The sequence below is a fragment of the Microtus ochrogaster genome, linkage group LG8, assembly GCF_000317375.1.
Source record: "Microtus ochrogaster isolate Prairie Vole_2 linkage group LG8, MicOch1.0, whole genome shotgun sequence".
In the NCBI taxonomy this organism is placed as follows: domain Eukaryota; kingdom Metazoa; phylum Chordata; class Mammalia; order Rodentia; family Cricetidae; genus Microtus; species Microtus ochrogaster.
In genome coordinates, this window is record NC_022033.1 from 8933478 (window position 1) to 8955785 (window position 22308).

The 22308-nt window shown below is 46.5% G+C and overlaps 1 protein-coding gene across 4 annotated transcripts in view; it reads right to left on the reverse strand.

Moving 5' to 3' along the window:
- Nucleotides 1-21416, reverse strand: part of Tshz2 (teashirt zinc finger homeobox 2) — a 441124-nt gene extending 419708 nt beyond the window's left edge. For all 4 annotated transcript variants that reach the window (XM_026787080.1, XM_013352194.2, XM_026787078.1 and 1 more), the window contains exon 1: nt 20621-21416. In XM_026787080.1, coding sequence (XP_026642881.1) covers nt 20621-20660 — 40 coding nt within the window. In that variant the 5' untranslated portion in view covers nt 20661-21416. The remainder of the gene's footprint in view (nt 1-20620) is intronic.
- Between the last annotated feature and the right edge of the window lie 892 nt (nt 21417-22308).

Consider the following 22308-nt stretch of genomic DNA (forward strand, 5'->3'; position numbering starts at 1 on the left):
GAGACTGTGCTGCGTTCTTCTCCGGAGATGATAATATAGAGGTTATTTTGTGGGCCTTGCTGTGATTTATTTGATGTATTCCTCATCTAAGTGATTGGAAACACAGATGTTGATGCTGTAACTTTGCTTCCAGTAAATAATCCCTCAAAGGACTCACATTTGTTTAACCTTACTCACAGGATGATAAAACTGATTAAACATTTATGGGCCCAGCAACAATTCTGTTGGTTTATGTGCTTGGCAAGTTGGAAAACTCATTCCCTAACTTTTCCACCTTCCATTCACCTCTCTTGGAGAATAAAAAAAAATATCTGACATCTTTGGGGGAAATTCCAGTACCTAGGTTACAGAGACTTTCCCCTCCCCTTCTTTGTTTCCCCATCTGTGGCTGGCTGGAGTCTGACGGTAAACAGAAGGGCTGACACGCGGATCCTAAGATCAATAATTAAACCAAAGGGACAGCAGTCAGGGCGCTCCTGTGAGACTCATGCAGGAAGAATAAAAACCCCACTGGGGAAACGCGTTCTTACGATTGCTGGCCTGCTCCTGAGATAAGGAACATTTGTGTGTGTGTAGTGTGCACAGTCATCTATCTGTCAACACCATCCACTAGGAACCTGCCCTGGACACACCGGTGGGCATGATCAGGGAGCAGGGAGGAATGTCCCAAGGATTTCAAATGGAATGAGAGCTCATTCATTCATTCATTCATTCATTCATGTATTTGATCAAAATACCTTATGTTCCCAGTACTACAAGTGAAATGGTACCTAGCGTTGGCGCTCAGACTCCTGACACAATGCAGCACATGGTGTAAGGGGGAAGATGGACAAGGAGACAGAAATTCATGTGGAGGTGACTTTCTAGAACTTTCTGAGTCTTATGTATTTCCCACCTAGATCTGACTTCTGCAACAGAGGAGTGTGTGTGGCTGTGGTTCTATTTTTGTCTCGCTGCCATTGCCTGGAGATGGGGTGTGTCCCACGAGGGAGATGCGCTGTGACCATGGTTTCATGTTCAAGGGGAATGTTCAGGAGAGCTCAGTCCCGCTTCCCTCGGTAACTTAGTGGCAATAGGATTGCATGCACCACATGCTCTACAAATACAAATCATGTCAATAAAACGGTTCAGATAAGGGCTGGGGAGGCACTTGCTGTATAAGGCATGAGGTCCTGAGTTTGGATACCTAGCACAACTTAAAGACATGGACATTGAAACATGTGCGTGCAATCCCAGCTCTGGGCGGGACCTCACTGGCCAGCCCAGCCAGCCATTCAGCGAGCTCTAGCTTGACTGAGAGATGTTGCCTCAAAACAAAAACAAAACAAAAAACATGTGCCAAGTGGTAGAGGAAGACAGTTGAAATCAACTTCTAGGCTCCACATGTGCTCACAGGCGTGTACACTGGCGCACATGTGTGCACAAACCCATACATATGTCCACACAAAAATACACGCCATAAACATATCCATTAACCAACTAAATGAACGGTCATGTAAAATAAAGCACCCCTGCAAAGACACACACAAAAATCCCCACCACATTCCTCACCCCATCATACAGACACCACAGCACACCTAACGCACACACATGCAGAACCCATGCTTATCAGAAAACAAACCACAGCGTGCTGAGACCACCACACGTCGGTCCCGTCCTGTTCCTAATCCTGTGGACCTGGTTTGTATGCCCTAACCTGACTTGTGGTGAAGTTTGCCCACTTCAAATGTTAAATTGCGAGACTGCTCTTCATTGTGTGCTCACAACATGAATACAGCTTGGAGTTCCTTTCTCCACCCATTCAGGAAGAACTGGTACCTCAGGAGTAGCTATGGGCCAAATGGCTTCAGAACAGCTCACACAAACCCCGAGAACAAGCTTATGGTATCAGTTTCTTCTTTGGCTTGTCTCCGTGCCCCTGCCCCTCCGCAAGGAGGTTATTACTATTTTTCTGGATGAACGCAGGATTAGAGCTATGGCTAGCTAACTCACTTCTTACTGGATTTTTTTTTTCTTTCCTGTTCAGGGTCTTGTCATGTAGCCCACGTTGGCCTTGTCAAATAGCCCAGGTTGACCTTGTATTCACGATATTGACTGGGATTTTGATATGGTGTGTTCGGATTTAGTTCACCTGCTTCAAGTAGAATTCAGCAAACACCCACTGGGTGCAAATGAGCCTGCTGCCACTGGCCGGAGAGCTGCCACTGGCTGGAGAACTATACCTATCTGTCTCTGTGACAGTGTGAGAAAACACACAAAGTATGAAATAGTAGATGCCTCAGTAGCATTTATTTTTCTCAACTGATTCCCTTGCTAAATTTGATAAAAATTCTCACAGCTCTTTTTCTCTACATAAATTACTTATGTGGCAATTATAAAAAATTCCAAGAATGCTCAATGAAAGATTGTGTGTGAGAGTGAAAAAATATAAAACATTTTCAAAGTCTGTTTACAGAGGAACCGATAAGTCAATAAAATATACATTCTTACTGTGGAACACTGCAAGATCTACAAGCAGAGACAAAGTCTCTCTTTTTCCCTTTCCCTCCCCCCACCCCCCTCTTTCTTTGTTACCTACATATTTGGGTAGAGCCCCAGAGACAGAGTTAAAACATTTGAAAGATCATGTATGAAACTCTACATTAAAAATTTTAAACACACACATGCACACACATACACATGCACATATATACACACACATACACACATGCACACACACACACTCACACACACACCAATGGCCCTACCTAACTGGTTACATACACATGTAGATAAAAAATAAATAATAAAAAAATATCCATGTCAAATTCTTAACGGTGCCTGTCTCTGTCTCTGGGGAGAGGGAAGAGTTGTGCTTGCTGGAGGCTTGTTAGGCATCAAGTGTTGCTACTTAGGGGCAGAGTCACAGGTACTCTGTTTGGTGTAGAAAGGGAATTCAGATTCATTAGAATTTCCATTCCTTTATATCTGATATTAATCAAACAAGTGGAATTATCTCATCTCATTTTTGTATCACTTGTTTGTATCAATAGTTTGAGACAGGGTCTCATACTATTGCTCAGGCTAGCCTGGAGTTTATTATGTAGCCCAGGCTAGCTCCCATGGTTTGGTAATCCTCCTGAGTCTCCAAACTGTGATTTCAAGTTTGAGTCACTAAGCCTGGCATCATCTTATTGGAGAGAATTCTTTCTCAATTGTATTCTGTCCGGTGGATGATTGCTACTCAGTACCGGCGTGGAAAGTGTTAGTGGTAAGGACATTAAGGACGGAGGTGGGAGGTCCTTGGACTTCCCACAGGTCAGGGAACCCTGATTGCTCTTTGAGCTGATGAGGGAGAGGGACTTGATCAGGGGAGGGGGAGGGAAATGGGAGGCGGTGGTGGGGAGGAGGCAGAAATCCTTAATAAATAAGTAAATTAAAAAAAAAGTCATTTGAACTTCAAAAAAAAAAAAAGAGGCTAATGAATAGTACTCACTTTCTCATCAGAATAACCCCAAGAAAGCTGGATGCCTTTCCAAACTGAAACTGTTACAGTGGTTTGTTTTCAAATGCCACCCATAAAAAAAATTGCACATAAACTGTAAACAAACAAAATCCACAAAAGCCCTTCTCTTGAACAATAACCAAAACCAATTGTTGATTTGTTTAAAAGAGAGACCCCACCAGTATTTCTGCTGTAAGCAGTGTTCTCCCTGTGAGATAGGACCCCTATCTAATGCCATCACTTCTCCTGCCTGTTATTACAAGCATTTATTTAAATGGCACCTACAATTAAATATTTACAGGTAAGAAACATGTTTCACTGGATGGAGCATGGATATTGCGAGGAATCTGGAAGTGGGTTTGTGCATGGCAACTTATCATTTATTAAATAAATAACAGGGCGGCATCATTGCATGGGGTCCATGGCTTTTCATGGCCTGGATGAGCCGTGGAGCCATGAGGAACAGCCAAGGGTGCCACACTTTGGGACACTTTAGAGACTCTGCAGGTGAGGGAATAAGAAAACAGATGGACTGGTTCTTGGGCTTCTCTACTTTCATTTTAATTATGTGGCAACAGACTGACAGACTTTGCTGTTGAAACTGGAAGGTATTTTCTTTTCTCTTGTGTGTGTGTGTGTGCATGTGTGAGAACGCATTGCACATGGGTGCAAGCTTACGGATGCAGGTGAGGAAGCATGTGTGGAGACCAAAGGTCAACTGGCCACGTAATTCTGGGGTCCTGTTTCCTTTGTGCCTGAAGACGTGAAAGTCGGGGGCTGCCGATGCGACAGGTCCTCTCCACTTCCTCAACACCGGGGTGAAAAGTGCGCATTACGATGCCTGGCTTTTTAAGTGGCTGTCAGGGATTGACCTCACGCCTTCATGTGTGTGGAACACTCAGTTCACCCACTGAACTATCCACTCAGAATCCTTTTAACATTTAACTCTTACAGCTATGCTCAACATTGGCTATTCAGAAAATATGATATTGTTGTTTGAATTCACTCAGCCAATAGCTTTGGGATATGGGCCTTAGGGTGTGGCTTCCTGTCTGTGGATGTGATCTCTTAAAAGGAGAGAGACAGAGGTCGTGCTTTATCTTGGGTTGTGAAGACCTGATCAGGCGGGGTAAAGCAACCTGTGGTCGGTCCCCAGTTCCCCTGGTCCCAGCCCCATCGGTCTGCCTTTTCCTCATTACCCCTTAATAAATTGATGTATAAATAAATATATATATCGCCATATGATATTTCATTAAGTTTTCCTCAAAAAGACTTACTTTCCATTTGACTGACTTTAACTCAAGGAAAACAATACATTTTGGTTTATACTATTGATCGCCATTTATGCGACTGGACCAGGAAGGTTTATGAGGATTTGCAGTTGAACAGTCGGACCACCTGGGCTCTCATAACCCAGGGGCTAGCCTACCTGAGAGTTCAGGGGTCTTAGGTAAGCTGTGTGTAACTGTGACAGTGGCTTCCAAGTCTACTCAACGGGCTGACATACCAACGGCATCTATTCTTAGAGAGTTGGACTGGAGTCTACATGTGAGTCACCTGCATGTCATCATCTCTCAGTGAGAGTTAGGGAGCAACTAATCTTAGGTCTCTTCGTTTAGACACCAGGGGATGACAGCCCCTGTGACAATGACACATAGGCCAGCGTCGTGTTCATCATGATCGCGTCATCGTCTGTATTACCTTCACCACTGCATGTTAGACATTACCACTTATAATTATAACTTAAAAGGAACGTGTAAGTCCAATTGCCAGGAAGGATGATGGGGAAACGGTGGTGGTTCAAGGAGGAATAATTAAAGAAACCTGGAGGAAATATGTAACTCACAAGGACGTTGCCTCAAAAGTTCAGAAAGTAAAAGAAATGAAGCCATGAACAGATGCCTTTTCTGATTTGGTGGCCAGCAGATCCTAGCAGTCCAAGTCCTTCAAGTCCTTTCTATACATTAATGAAATGACTTGTCATTTCCCCTCTCCCGTGTGTGTGTGTGTGTGTGTGTGTGTGTGTGTGTGTGTGTGGTGCCCCCAGGGCCTCCCCCATGCTGGACCAGCCCCCAACCACTGAGTTATTCCTCAGCAATTGGTTTCCTTTGTTAACTAAGTTATTCTCTGGGTACTGATGTTAGGTCCTGTGGTCAGGCAAACAAACTGCATAAATGGATACATTCCTCTGTTAAAGTAGACTGGCCACTGATGTTTAATTATTTTTTTTGGGGGGAGGGTGTTGATACAGGGTTTCTTTTTGTAGTCTTGACTGTCCTAGAACTAGTTCTGTAGACCAGGCTGGCCTTGAACTCATAGAGATCTGCCTGTTTCTGTCTCCCAAGTGCTGGAATTAGAGGCATGGACCACAACTGCCCAGTGGCCACTGATATTTTAAAAATCATAATGGCTACACTATAGGGAGAATAAGAGGGAGACAACAATGCTGAAGATGCCTGCCACTACTACAGCACACACACGTGCACACACGTGCACACACACGTGCACACACACGTGCACACACACGTGCACACACGCACACAAACACGAGGCAAAGAGGATAATAGAATTTATATATGCATACTTTATATATTTACAGATTAAATTTTTATTATAGAGCATAGCAATCATGCATTTACATATTAAATATTCATATATGTCTGAAACAATACTATATTTCCATAATATACATTATATATCTACAACAATCAAATATTGTAGATCTACACACATATCCTATGTTCTGCAATTTTCAAAGCCATAGTGGATGTGCTCAGTGTAGACTCTCAGACCCAGGGTTTTCTCCCATCCCTTGCCATCAGATGCCCGAGATTCTAAACCCTCAGACTCTCCTGGGAGCCTGAAAATGCACATCTTCACCAGGTCTCTATGTGAGGACCACTCCCAAGGAAGGTTAAGAGCCTTGCTCTGTTCCAGATGCCAGACCTTCTATATTTTCAAAACTTCCTGCAAGAGCCAAGGCATTCTCAAGTTTCCCTCTGATATCCTGGGAGGGGAAGAGGTTCCTTCCGGTTTCCGAAGTGTTTTGAAGTTTTAATGAGGGCCTCCCTCTGGCAGCTTCTGGACCTGGTTGTGACTTGGCAGCCCTTCCTCACAGCTGGTTCCACTGAGCCCCTGCTCTGTCCACATCCTGGCGCTGATGGCCTTCTCCCATATCAGCCTACTGATGGAGATTTCTCTTTATGCTTCCCTGAAATAATACCCTTTTTAACTCAAAGAGTCCCACTTCCCAACAAGAGGGTTATGCCAGTTACCGGCCACAGCCGATGCAACTTGGCATCATTTGCCATCAATTGGTGGCCACTGGATATTGGAAACCTCAGATTATAGATTTTATTTTCACTGTGAGCTGTTTCTGCCTAAATATGAGGTCTCCTCTTTCTGTTAAACATGGGAGAGGGATTAAAGACAGGAGACTCTCCAAGTGGGTCTTTCTTCTAGGTATAATGGGAAGCTGAGGTGTCATTGAAAGGGGGACACTATCACCACTGTGTGACTTAGTGACCTGAAAACCATCCCCAGTGGTTGCCACCCCCAAGGCAGAACCACTGTGGGTTAAGTCATAGTCAGCAGTGGGTTTGCTTCCTCCCTCAGGGTTCGAGTTTTACCTCTGCTGCTGTGATAAAGCTCTCTGAGAAACCGCAGTTTGAGCGGGGAAGGGTTTATTTGATTTCTAATTCCAGGCCACAGAGTCAGTCACTGCAGGGAAGTTAGAGCAGCAGGGGCTTGAGACAGCTGGTCAGACCATGAGCTCAGGAAAGAGCAGAGACACACAAGTATTTCCTTGCTCGCTTTCAACTGTCATATCTAGTTTAGAACCCGTGCCTAGGGGATGGTGCCACTCACAATGGGCCGGGTCTTCTTGTATCAACAGTCAAGACAATCCCTCCCAGACAAGCCCCCAGGTTAACCTTATCTAAACAGTTCCTCAGTGGGGGCTTTCTGAGCAGGAGATTCTCAGTTGTAGCAAGTTGACACTTATAAGTAACATTATAACCACAGCTGTGGAAAACCCTGAGTGAAGTACCGGGCAGATCCAGCTGTGGGAAACTTCCAGAGGCAACTGTTTAAGAGAGTGGTCTCTAACCTTTTCCCTTCATACCTTCATTTCCCAGCTTTCACTCCTAATAACAGGGTCACAGTCATTTTGTTTTCAAGTGAAAGAAACTGGGTACCAACTGTGTGCTGAGTCTTATACACATGAAAGTAACGGGACATAATGTCTGCCCATTACATGTTCCGGGTCACCATAGTGGTTTGAATCCTTTAACATTTAGCAAGTGCTTATTTTGTACAAGGTGCTGTTCCAAGTGATTGTTAATATCACTGCTTTACTTCTCCCAACAATCCCAAGAGGGAGGCTTTGCTACCCTCCTTCTACCAATAAAGAAATCAAGACATGGGTCAGATCATTACCTTGTTAATGTTATGACTCAAATTTATTGACCACTATGTACGGGGCTCTGTGTTAAGCATACGATCTGATTAATCTCAATTAATGCTCATAAAATCCCAACGAGATGAATAATTTCATTCGCTCCGTGTTGCTAATGAGGAAACAAAACGGTGGGAAACAAAGGTGCTCAAAGTTACACAGCCAAGATGCGGCCCAGAGTGGGGAATGGAGCCCGTGCCAGATTGACTTCGCGATCTGCCCACGCTTCTGCACTCCGCTGTCTGGCAGGGCAGAAGCAAGCACAGGAGGATGCAGTTCCAAGGCCCTAGGGAACACCGTTGGAGAAGCGTGGTGCCTTTCCCTGCACAGCCCATGCTAGAAGAAATGCTCCAAACATTTTGTCTTTGTTCCTAGAGTCTTGTTGGCGTTAGGAACTACAAAACGACCATTTCCAGCATAACCCGCATAAAGTAAAGAGAGAAGAGAAATGAAAGAGAGACTCAAGGCACACATTAATAAAATAAAAACAATCTATTTTGCACAAACAGCATATGACATAGACTCCTCTTTCATTCACCCCTCCCCACCTGTGGTCCAGCTTTCTCCTCTTGGGTCAGTCTCCATTTCCTTCATCCGGTCCAAGTTACCAAAAGCTTTGGACCCCTTTTGGGGATGCAGGGGGCTCCCAGGTACTCAGCCTGTTGCTTCCCCTGGCTCTCAGTGAACAGCAAGGCAGGTAGAATGACCTGGTGTATTTCAGATCTTGCCTTTTTCTCTCTTCCTGTACCCTCCAAAGCCTGCATCTCAGGAGGGCCTCTGGCTCTTCACTGAACTTCTGCAAATGACCTGGTGTATTTCAGATCTTGCCTTTTTCTCTCCTCCTGTACCCTCCAAAGCCTGCATCTCAGGAGGACCTCTGGCTCTTCACTGAGCTTCTGCAATCCATCTGCCCTACCTCCTGACTCCCTAGCTCTTCCTCCTGTTCCCAGAAAGCTCCTGGCCCTGGACTTTGTCCTGTACCACCTTCCCCATCCAGACTCATGTTTCAGGGGCCACTCCAGTCTAGACCCAGCATGAGGATCACTTCTTCCATGCAGAGAGCCATCCCCTTCTGGGCAGAGAGCCATTTCCTGACGTCTTCTTCAAAATGGCTCACCCTGCCCTCATCACGTTCCACTCCTCACCTTCCCTTCGTTTCCCTCACTGCAAACCCCACTGCTCCACACCATGGGATGGGTGGTCCGGTGAATCCCTAACCCATCCTCACACTAAACATAAGCTTCAAGAAGCCAGGCCCTCTTTCAGTTCAAGACTCTGGTTCCAGAACCTTCCACAGTGCCTAATACAGAGCAACCTTGAATCATAGCTGTTAAGTAAGGCCTAAGTCAGGGAGCAAAGGCCTTTCTAAGCTCTCCAGGACTGTGACCTCTTCACCTTCAGAGGGGCTTGGAGGCCTTCCCTTCTCTTCTCCAACACTTACCTGGAGGTGACAATTAAAAAGTGAAGAAGCCATAGCCAGGAAACAGCCTGTAGCCGTTTCCACTAGCTTAACAACTCCCAAACATTGCTGTTCTGGACCCTTGGGGGATGAGTAACAGCTCCCTGGTGGAGGATGGGCAAGGCTGACAAGTCCTGGGGAGCTGGGAGGATCTGGGGCTGGGCCAGCAAGGCACCCAGAGAGCAGGTGTGTAGATATTGAACCTCCTGGGTCAGGAGGGAGGCTCCTCTGCCCCTCCCCCGCCAAACACTGTCTTCCACACTCCATCCCTGATCTCCCTTCACCAGGAGATCTAGAAATCTCCACATGAGCAAGCACCCTTACCATACAGTTATTCGGTGTTTACACACAGGGCCATCATGGCTCCTCCACAATGGGCAGGAGGAGTCATGGTGGGCGAAATAATTGTTTATTAGAAAAAAGCAGTTGCTTATCATTAACACCCCTCAAATGGGTACAGTAACAAGTTACAGCTGTGACGGGGATCAACGTTGCACACCGCTAGAGTACATACGGCTTTGCAAACTTTAAAGCCATTTCTTCCTTAGTAGTGTTTATGTAGTGGCTAACACGGTTGCCTAGATTTCTCCAAGAATTTCTACAAAAGGAGAAAGGGAAGGAGAAAGATGGGGTAGAGGAGAAAGAGGAAGAGGAGGAAGAAAGAGAAGGTAAAGAAAGTTTGATGAAGAATGAGAAGTAGAACAAGGGGAGAAAGAGAAAGAGAAGGGCCAGGAAAAATATAAAAGGAAGGAAGGAAGTGGAAAAGAAGAGGGTGAGGAACAGAAGAAGGGGGAGGAGAATAGAGAGGAAGGGAAGGAAGGAAGGAGGAGGGCTCATTCACTCAAGAAGATCTGTAAGCACTGGGCCTCTTACCAAAAGAATGACCTATATCATCTTACTGAGCAGGCCCAGATAATACATGAGGGGAACAATATCTTTGTTTTCATCCAGCAGAGGAAACTGATGTGCAGTCAGTAACAGAGCTTGCTTTCAAGCACACAGCTGGCTGGGACCCGGCACTGAACTCTAGGTTTGGTTGGCCCTGAACAGCTATCTTTCAACATCTCACCAATGCAATGTCTTGACGGCCCCCACCCCCAGTCCCAAGGCCTCTCCCCATAAAGGCCCTAAAAACAGGCATGTGTATTTCTCCCCAGCTGCTCTTACACCCGAAGCACCAATTCACCATCTCTGGGAGGTCACTGATATATCTGGAAGGTGACCGTCACCAACCTGAGATGCAGACACCCCAGGCATCGCCTCTCACTCCTCTGCTTGAAGCCTCTGACAGAATCCCGCCTCTCCTACAATCAAACCGGAAAGGGCACCTGTGCCTTGCTCCCCACCCTGCTAACTCTCCTGCCCCTTTTCTCGTCAGTCTCCCTCATCCTGGTCAGTGTAGGCACTGTGGGCTCCTACGCTTTATGCTCTTCATACATACATGCATGTCCATGGCCTCAGGCCCATGGTGCTTACTGCCACTTCTGCCTGGGACGAATGCAAATTCTGACTCTGTGCCTGGCTATTCAACACCAGAGTGTATATTCACTCGCTTTGCCTTTCTGGTTTCACTCTCAGGAATATTATTAGTGGGAGGCCGGGGATCTTTCTGTCCCCATCGTTTTACCTTCTGCTTCTGGTAGCGCTGAGAGTAACACAGAGCACTGGATGAGCTTTTACTATTTGCTAAAGGCAGAAAGAGTGCATGTGTGCGGGATTCACACTGGAAAGAATGTCCAAGCTCTCTGCATGTGTGATGGTGGTTGACCTGGAGATGCCAGTCGGAGACACCACTAGAGACAGGCTTTTCTGGCAATGCTCTTGATGTCCACTTCCCCATATGTAACCATCACCACAGGTGTGTGTGTGGGGGGGGGAGCAAAACATCCATCTGTGATGCATCGCTGCGGCGGTCTGGCCAAGCTTCCCCAAAGGACGAACTGCAGAGGCCTCAGAGGCGAGCTGACTTTCTATTCCAGGTTAGCCATGGCTCTACCTAGGTCCAGTAGATCCGAGTCAGGGAACAGGGATTGTCCTGACTTCTGACCCATGGGGATTTGCAAGAAATGAGACTTTGCGCATGCTCCCTCCCTTTCTCTACAGGATACTGCTTGGCCTCCAGCACGGACGCCATTCCGATTCCCACATGCACACCTTGTCTTTCACAGCACAGACAGCATTGCAGAGCACTTTTCTGGACATGAGTTAAAGTGATTTTCTCCCTTGTAAATGTATTTGTGTGTGCTCCAGGGTCTCCAGGGATGGCAAAGCATCTTACCCCCTGGGTCCCAGCTACTACAACAAGATCTGGCGCACAGTAGGAATCTGAAACTCAGTTGCTGTTTAAGGAAATGGAGGGTGACACACAAAGTACTTGGTACAGCACCTGGGATACCGTAGACGCTCACAAGGTGGCAGATGATGTCACTTCCATAGTTACAGTTGAGCTTATAATAAATATTATTCCTTGTGAACTAATTTTTCTTTTGGAGCTGGCACCAAGTTCTAAGTAGACCAGCATGAGTGCATGTGCCTCAGGCTAAGATCTACCCAGCTACTGAAGTTCTGTTTTTTACTTTTCCTTTTAAATTATTTATTATGTGTCTGCGTGGGGAAGGGTGCCCATGAGTGCAGGTGAGGGCAGAGGGCAGAGGGCAGAGGGCAGAGGCATCAGATCCCCCAGGAGTGGGCTTACCGCAGTTGTGAGCAGCCTCAGCAGGTGCTGGAAAGCCAACTCTGAGCCTTGCCAAGGACAGCCAGTGCCTAAGTCCTGAGCTATCTCGTTGGCCCCTAAACTTCCATTTTTAGGAGTCAAAAAGTACCCATGTCTCAGGGCTGGACATTTACAAGAACACACTGCTCTTGCAGAGGACCTGAACTTTTATTCCCAGCATCCACATTGGGTGACTCGCAACTGCCTCTAACTCCAGGCCCGGGAAACCTGACACCCTCTTCTGGCCTCCTCTGGCACCAGCATTCTCTGCGTGCACATCTACACAAACCCCTACAGTTATACGCACATAATTAAAAATAAAGTCCTTTAAAAATACCCATGTCTAATTTCTTTTGATCTTGACATCATTGAACCCATAATTATCAGAGAGGGTTGCTTACCTTCCTTCCTACATAATGTTCCCTGGCCTGGCTATGTAGAATTAAGAGACTTCTCAAATCCATATATTTCCAGCAGGCTCTGAGAACTTTCTTAACCCGTGTTTACATAATATTCTCAACAAATTTGGGACATAAACAAATATATGATTGTCCCATTTTATAGATTAGCAAGCAGAGGCAGAAATGAGAGCTGTCTGCTGTGGTACCCCACCCACAGGAAACAGACCTGGATGTCTGAGGAAGGATCAACACAGCAAAAAGCAACCTCCAGAACTCAGTCACCTCCTCCTCCTGCATCACTCCATCAAATCTCGAGGGGAACACGAGAAGATGCGCAAGGCGACGTACCCAACTTTCTAATAAAAGACACTAGCCAGAGGCAGCGCCGATGTAAAACACACGGAAAGCCTTTATTCTGCCATTTCTCCTCTACCAAGCGGCACTGCGAGCAGAACGGATTTAACTCTTCTCCCCAGCATTGTCTGAACCCAACAGCTATTCATACCTCCCTGGAGGGGAAGCGGGAAGACTCCTAAATACACAGAAAATTCCAAAGAGCTGATAAATGGAAGTGATTTAAAGTAAGCCCCACACAGTTTCTACAGCAATATTTATCTGCTGCAGCTCTTGCTTACAGAAGCCGTTTATTCCCCGTGGACAGCCTTGACCCTCTGTCTCAGTTTTGTATCCCCCATGTGACCGGATTTCGTGGGGTTTTTCGTGATACGGCGCAGCACTGGGGCCAGCTTCTTGGAAATTCACTAGAAACAGATCGGCAGCTGCCAAGTCTTCTCTCTCCTTCTTAAATCTCCTCCTGCCTTCCCTAACTGTTTTCCCTAGAAACAATAACTGCTTTCTCTCACCTTAATAATGAAACTGGGTAATCTCCATAGAAATGGTTTCGATGTGGCTGTAAGGAGGCTCTTCGGTGGCTGTTGGGATTCGCTCAGCTCAGAAAACACTTTGCTATTTAGCTCGCTGATCTCCTTCTTTCTCCCTTTTTTTTTTTCGTACTAACAGAAATTGCAGGGTGTTTTCCTTTCATTTGTGTGTTTGTTTCCGGTTTTTAAGCCCACCCTAGTGTCTGGTAGCTTCCTGGAGACACAGGGTCTTTTCTGTAGCTGCAGTGGACACTGTGGGCTCCCAGTGAAATCAGCCTTCTGCAGATAAATACAGGAGAGGCAGAAGCCCGCTTTAAAAAGCCTTTCTCCCCACTTCAGGGCTTGTCATTTGCAAGGAGAGGCATCAGTTTCCTGTCACCATGCCCCCTTACAGTCCACTGAAGTTTTCCACCTCGAACCTGGAGCTGGCTAGCTTTTACAGCTTCTCCGTGGCTGGGTTTGGTTTGCATGTCCACATTTGGTTCTCTGAGAGGGGGTGTGCGCTTGGATGCCCTGATGTCTTCCTTCATCCATAGAGGAGTATAAAGCCCTCGCACTGTTTCTGGCTGGGAGAGTCAGTATGGGGGACACTGAATTTGTTTTCGGAGTTTCCGTTGTTGTCGTTCTGTTTTGCTTTAATGAGACAAGTGGGAAGAACTCTCACTCACAAGCAGAATTCAAAGCAAATGCTTTCAAATCTGATCCAGGTAATTTTTTTTTTCCTGTGTAATTTCTCTGAGCTCATTAGTACTAAAACTTCTGCATTGTACATTTTTTCTGGTTGCTCAGCAAAGATAAACAGAACTGATATAATATATATATATATTATTAATAAGTTTAGTATGCCAGGCCTCTTGCGTTTTGATTTCTAAAATTTCTAATAAATTTAGGAATGACATTGGCACCTTGGAATATTTCAGGACAGTCAAGGGACTGCCCCACCCCATATAGAGAGTGTGGAAGATTGAGAGACGCAACAACTGGGAGTTCCAAATGGCCCTGTTCATAATTTTCAGAGATGTCTGCATTATCTAGTCATCTCGTCCAGAGTTTGCTTTGGAAACAAATGTGCCTGTGGCTCCCACCTGCAGCTCAGCCTTCTCTTTCCTGCATCTTCTAAGGGTGCTTCAAACAAAAGGAGAAGTAGGGACACAGCCACATGCTAAAGGGGACCCTGGTGAAGGTCTAACTTAGAGGCAGGACCTGGGTGTGCACAAGGGCGCTGTCTGATTTGCTCCCAGAGCCAAGCAGTGGGCTCTGAAGTCTCTCATTTTTATCAACATTATCTAATGGCTTGGTGGATGAACTCTGAGATCCATTTTCAATGCTACGCCTGCACTGGACCCAAGAAACTCTCTAAGATTCAAAGGTCAAAGTGGAGGGGATGAAATTCTAAATCTAGAAAACTACAATGTTCTGTGAAATGATGTCATCAGTATACAGTTATTTTCTTCCTCTTAGTGCAGCATCCCGATCACAAGCCAGCACCCCTCAGGGAGCTGATTTTTAAATGTGGGTAGAATGACTAAGGCCCTTCAGGGCTTGCCAAAGGTCACCCCCAAACCTCTCACTTTTAAAAGAGCTAATGAAATGTAAAATAGTGTTTTTATTTTTTTTTCCCCGGTTGTTACAAATTACTGAAGAAAAAAAAATAGCTACAGCAGCCTCTTCCAATGTTAGTGGAGGCTAAGGTGGAATTTGAACTCGGATTAAAGACGATATAATAAAAGGGTTCCTATTTTCATCATGACATTCAAAAGTAAAAACAAATTCCACTCAAAGAAATAAAAATACAACAGTGTTCTCAACCTGAGAAGCAATACATCTATTTGTGTGCCAAGCATCTTTTAATACCACTGTGATATTTTTTTCCCTAAAAGTCATTCAATTTGATTGTAATTAAATATGTAATGAAAAAGCATGGCTTCGGGGAAGTGAAGCAAGACATCCTCTGTTAGTTTAATGTATTTCCAACTGACTTTCCCTCCAATGAAAACGACACTCCATGTGTGCCTGCTCTTAATTCAGAACCTGGTAGGTGAGTCTTGTTTCTAAAAGGAATCTGGATGGGGGCAGGTGTGGCCTCCATGGCCGGAGCCTTCCCAAAGCATTAAGAGCCTGGACAGTCCTCCCCCATGAAGGGGGAGCTGCACTTGGGACGCTTACTTCGCACCAGCTGATTGCAGACCCCCTGCAAACAGGAGCAGAGCCCAGGATGTTTCCTCGCCTGATATTCCTAAACTCTGCTGCAGGGGTGGGCAGAGTCTCTTCATCATCAGGCTTTAAATAATGCCAGCTCAAGTCTCCCTCCATTTCCAAGCCTTGGGAAGAGAAGTAGACCAACCCAGACAAACTTAGGCATTATCCAGTTGGAAAGACTCCCCGCCACCAAAAGAACACCCTTGATGGGAAGTCAGCAGAGGTGGGGTAAGGATTGTTCCATTGCTGGAGAAAGTCACAATAGCCAAGATACTTGCAGACCAAGTCCAAAGATGCACAGGAGGTGTCTATGGAGTGTGAAGTTTCCCCAAATGCAGCAAGAAACTGAGTTGGTTGGGAGCAGTGAGAAACACAAAGTGAGGAAGAACAGTAGAGTATTTTTGAGAAGCGCGTTTACACTCAAGCATCTAACCCCTCCAACCTCCCCACACACACTCACAGTGATTTCACTGCCCCAAGTTCCCCAGTGCCCTCTCCTCCCCTTTCTGCTCCGAGTACTGCCACTTGCAATCTTCGGATTAGGGTTAATCTATTATGTCCTGAGATGGCAGATTAAAAATGAAATCAATGAACACCTAAAACAAATGCGCTTTTGAAATGTCCTATTCAATTTGGACCTTTAAAGGTGAGCCGAGAGGTGGGAGGAGAGCAGGAGAGGACTGGAGAAAGGACCACATAAAGACTCTTTCCAACCCCGAAACACTGTGAGGGCAAAGTCATTCCTAGGTACCTGGCCGCTGAAGTAAGAAGACAGTTAAGAGTTCCTGTTGCTGAAGGCCTGTGGGCTGGCGTGAGTGTGTCTGTGAGTGTGTGTGTGTGTGTCCTTGTCTTCAAACCATATGGTTATGGGAAGCAAAGAGATCTACAACGTGGGACACTCCAGTGTTTAAAATGAAGCTTGCTTTTCTGAAGGATGTTTAAGCAAAGAAAATCAGGGTCCAGAAACATTCCGGGTTCTTGTTCTTTCCTGTCTCACCCTACTTGACAGTAAATTAAAGGCAAACTTCACTTACAGCTCCTGCCCCTATGTGGTAGTTGAAATTTCTGGGACTTCACCCATCCACTCAGAAACAACACTGTCCCGAAGAAGAAAAAGAGATCTCTCTGGCCATTCCTACTCCATCGACGCACGGTGTGTTCAGAACTGGCCCTGCTGAATGTGTTTCCCATGTAAATAACCTATGCTATTAAGGTGCAAATTGCAACTTTTAAGTAATGATTGCTAATAGTCAAATGTTTACTGCTACACAAGGACACCCATGAAAACAAATTCTGCATTATTCATCTCCGCATTCAATAAACAAAATAAATTGAGGGAGACGCTCTCTCCTGCCAGACTCCCCACAAAAAGAAAAAACTGCATCATCAGAAGCTAGCACAAGCCTACAAGAAAGCAGCACAGAATGGCTTGAGGGGAACAGAGGCAGGGGAATATAACTTATGGGCATGTTAGATATACTCACAGGGACGTGATTACACAGGATTTCATACCCCATCGCAACTGGCGGGCATTACTATAAAAATAATAGCATCGAGTGCTGAAATAGAATCTCTGCTATGTGTGCATGCAGACCACACGGCTGGGGTTGTTGGGAAAAGAAACGTTTGAGAACATGTCTACCTTTTTTTTTTTTTTAAATACACACACTCCTATAAAGTGCAAACGCATCAAGACGGTTTCTTTTTGTTCAGCCCTCCTGCCATCATCTTTTTCATCTTCCCTAAAAATGAACAAGGGGGAGAGATGCCGAGGCAGATTCCTGAAGACTCAGGTAAAGTGGACGGACGCACGATAATGGTGAACCAAACACACCGTCATGAGGGCAAGCCGAGCACACCCACAATCACGATATGGGTATGAGAGCTGTTCTGTAAACTTTCTCCTGGCCTCAAGTCCCAGAACCGTGGAAGGGCAAAGCTTCAGAGAGTGAGGACCAATAATATTTCTGAGAGAAATGTTCCCTCTTGGCTGTTTACTTAAAGAGGATCGCTTTCCTCATAACCCCCCCAAACACACACTGAAGGGGGAGGCATGTAAGAAATAAAGATGAAAATTCTCCATCACTTATCATACCATTCTGTGGGCTCTGCACAGATACCTGTTTTATTAGGAACTTCAGCCACCAGTTTCTTGAAATACCACCCTTAAATAGAATCCTGGGATGGCATCTAACAGCCTGGAAGAGTTATTCAGGGAAAGAGTTCCAGGAGAGCTTCGGCCCGGCTTCACTTCCAGGCTTTTTCTATCTTCTATTATTCATTAATCAAACGAGGCCTCAAGCTTTCAACATTAGTCCATAGGAGTAATCACTTACAGTTGCGCATTGTGTTTCGTTTTAAGCAGTGGTACAAGTTAGCTCAGGCAGAGCCTGAGAAGCACTCTCCCCTGTCCCCGCATGGGGACTGGCGGAAAGACTTCAGCTAACTTGGTTTCGCTCGTCCTAAGAGAGTGGGGCATGGGTGAACTCGGATGAGCAGAAGGCACATTGCAGGAGAAACAACCCACCTTATTAATGTGCAGAAAAATAAATACCGTAAAGCAGGGGAACTCGCTGTGTTTGAAATGAATTACCCCCTCTCAGCTCGAAAGGATTTCTGCTTCTTCCAGGGAACATAATGAGAATTCTGAAAACAGTCTGGTAAAGACACTAAGAAGCCAATCGGCCAGAAAACTGAAAGTAGGGTCACAAGTTTCTAATGCACACACACTCACACTCAAACTCTCTCTCTCTCTCTCTCTCTCTCTCTCTCTCTCTCTCTCTCTCTCTCTCTCACACACACACACACACACACACACACACACACACACACACACGAACTACCACTACTACTACAACAACAATAAAAAGAGTAGCCAGCACCAATAGATACCAGCTTAATGAAAGGACCTAATTTAAATAACAACGTCATTTTCTGCACACCTGGATCATCATTGATCAGTGGGTAATCATGATTAAAGTGGGGGTAATTCTGAGCAAGGCACTTTTTGTAATGAGCTTGTGAAAGGAGACATGTCCAGTCATTCTGGTAATTTAAATTACTGCCTAGTTGTTGATGGCCTTTACCGGAACTACGAGGAGGGGGGGGGGGGACACAGTAGTTTTCAGGGCAGTATCATTCCTGCTGGACTGCAGCCCAGGGCTCTCTTTCAGGACAACAAACAATAAGGATGCTATCTCTGGTAATCCAGCTACACTTGAACTTATGTTGCCAGCATTAGATGCAGCAGACCGACTCTTCCGAAGTCTCAAAGGCCATCACACACCCTCACATGGTCAGATAGCAAGGCAGTGTGAGGTATAAAAGAAAATAAAATTAAATAAGAGGACTATTGTTTTCAAAAGAGGTAACCAGGGTTGAGAAAAGAACAGCCCCTGCCTAGACAAGTTGCAAATGTGTGTTGCTAAGGCTATTTTCATTATTTTGCTTTTATAGAAACAATTGAAAATCCATGAATGGAAGCTTTATAGCAACTCAAAGCAACCTACACATGGCCACGGAAGCGATCCTGCACTCAAGAGGGAAGGAAATTGTGGCCATTCTGAAGCACATGTATTGTTCTTTGGGCTGGAGGCAGGCAGGGAGGAAGGGTTATGAACTTGGTAGCCAGCATGTCCAGGCACACATATCCACTTTCCCCAGATTCCTAACTCACCAGCCCTCTTATCATGGTGACTTTGCAAAGTTTACCCAAGTGTCCTGGGAACTTCTTCCCATGCTTGACTCAAGTTGGAACAGAATAAAATATATTGGTGGGTGGCCTGATCAGTCTTACTGGTGCTCACCAAAGTACGAGGAGAGTCAGCAAGAAAGGGCCGGTGGGGGCAGACAAAACTTAAGCTTTTTTGCTAAAGCCCTGATCAACTAAAGGACACAAAGAAATAAAAACGCCCACATTAAAAGCCAACAAGATAATAATTGTGCATGTCTCTCACTGAATATAGAGGGCAAAGCTTGCGTCACTGGCACTCGGAGTTACCATGGTGAGTGATTTATTGATATATATCAGAATGAATAGATCAAAGGCAGTGAGATGACAGGTGATCAATCAAATGTCAAATCAAAACTAGCAATCGAGTGGAAAGCTGATTTTTCAGTGGGTGGGTCTGGCAGGAGAAAAATGAACTTTCCTCTTACAATTCTGAGAAATAAAACCCCAGCATACTATTCAAAAACCAATTAGGCAACCCAAAAGGGGGAGGGCACCCTCTGAAGATCTGTAGTAGGGATCTATTAATCTGTTCAGATCTTTAGGGGGTGAGGGTCCTTGCAAGAAAGAATTCCACAGGACAGCTCCTATGGTGGCAATCAAGACAGACGCAAAGTTTCCAAAGCTCTCTCTGGCAAAGAAAATCCAAAGCTGTTTAAATTTCTATGGGGTGCCCTCCCCCTCCCTTTGAGGAAAGGAGAAGGGGTGATTAGATTTCTATAAACAGTGAATCCTTTTAGAAAATACGTTCAAAGCTTCACTCGTTTCCGGGGGTGCCTTTTGCACCTTGGCGACCAAAGCTACACCCTCGTGGCTCACGGGCCCCCAAAGCCAGCCTGCAGCCCCGGGTTTGGTGGACATGCCTCACACTTGCAAGCCCTGAGCCACAGCGACGGGAGACTCTGTCCCTGGAGGCCAGAAGCCGCCAGCACTGACCTCTCAGAGGGATGTGGGGGGGTCTCTCCCTTCGCTGCACCCCAAATCCACAATACAACTTGGGCTCCAGAGGCAAAAAGCCAGACTGGAAGAAAAAGTTAGGGGTGGGGTAGAGGGTGGAGGGAGGAAAAGTTTAAGTGAGGAAGGTTTGGTGGGACAGCTTCTCTGCCACCACCCAGAGGGAGCCTGGAGAGGGGAGGATTGGGGAGATCAGGAAGGGGTGATGAAGAGGGTACCCGCAAGCTAACCCTCTTGAAAGCGCCAGGGGGTGGCGTCCCCACCAGCGCTGGGCCAGGAGGGCGGGCGAGCCGCTATGCGCCGGGCTCAGGGGCCGGGCACCCGGAGCGGAGCCATCTCTTACCTGCAGCCCGCTTGGGTGCCTGCTGTTTCCTCCTTGGCATCGCTCTACTTAGCTCCAGTCTCACTTCTGGCGCCCCAGCCCCGAGCCGCGCGCGGGGGCCGCAGTCTCGCTCGTCTTTCTGTGGCTCCTAGGACGTCACTCGGCCTCTGTCCCCCTGACGATCCCCCTGCCAGCGCTCCAGCGCGGGGCCGGAGACCCCCTCTCTGGGTGGCAGATAAGCGGTTTGCGCCTGCTGCTTGCAAGTGGAGGTTGGTTCTGCCTTGTTTGTTTGTTTGGTTTTTTCCCCCTCTCTCTCTTTTTGTTTTTGCTTTTGGATTTTTTTTTTCTCTTTTTGGTTTTGCTTTTTGCTGTTTTTTTTGGTGACTGGTGAGACACTTGATTTCTTTATTAAACATCCAAGACGGGGTTCAGATGGCAGGGACGAGGGGCGCACACGCGCCACGCGCACACTAGCGCGTAAAGATAAGGGGGGAAAACAATCCCGGGAAGACAGTGGGTCTCTTCTTTTTCTTCTTCCTTCTCTTTCCCTCCTCCTCCTCTTCCTCCTCTTCCTCCACCTCCTCCTTCTCCTCCTCCTCCTTCTCCTCCACCTCTTCCTCCTCCTCTTCCTCTTCTTCCTCCTCCTCCTTGTCCCTGATCTTGATGGCGGATTCGGGCTGGGGAGAGATCACTCACTGTAGGTTTGTCGCTGCTGTCAGATCCCAGTCTGTGAGTGATATGCAAGAGGACAGGAGCGGGTTTGGGAAAGACAGAAAATCTGGAATTCACTCACTCACTCACTCACTCTCTCTCTCTCACACACACACACACACACGCACACACACACAAACACACACGCACACGCACACACACGACCACTCTCGCTCACACACACACACTCACACCCCCCACATACACACACACACACACACACACACACACGCTCTCACGCTCTCCCTCTCTCTCTCACACACACACAGGCATACACACACACACACACACAAGACAGGGCAAGGCGATGCCAGCAAACATCGATCCCCGCTGAACAAACTGTACATTAACAAACTCCTCCTCTTCTTCCTGCGACCTGATGACAGCGAGAAATTTACTCCCCAGCCGCAGAGCGCCAGGCAGAGGGAGTCTATTAAAGGGACAGTGTCCTGCCTGGGAGAGGAGCTGGGGACAGGAGACCCTGCCTTCCAGGCTCCAGCCACCTTCCTCCTAGCTGGGGCAATGGGGTGCCCACCCTGTCTAGACGCCCCCCCCCCCAGGAGGAAGATGAGAGGAGGGAGAGGGAAGGAGGTTAAAGTGGGATGGAAGGGGGAGGCGCTGGCAGAGTTGGAAGCAAGCTTTCCTTAGAGAGGGGAGAACCTAGGTTTGTTTGGGGGAACAGACAAGGGAGTTGGGACCATATCTAGTCTCAACCTGTCCCCTGCAAATAAGCTTCTCTCAGCTCTTTAAGTTCACATCGCTGTCCTTCCATCTTCTTGGAACTAGTGGGATTTTTTTTTTTAACTTCTGCCTCCTGGACAGCTAACCCCATAATCTTCATTCTGTTCCCTTCCACTATTTATTGAGCTCCTACTGTGTACCTGCTTTAGAGTCACAGCAGCGACAGAGGATGGGTAAATCTTGACTCTGGGGGTGTTTATAAAGGGACATGAAGGACCCCTCCAACAATATGCCCTTGGTGTCCAGTCACCTGCCAG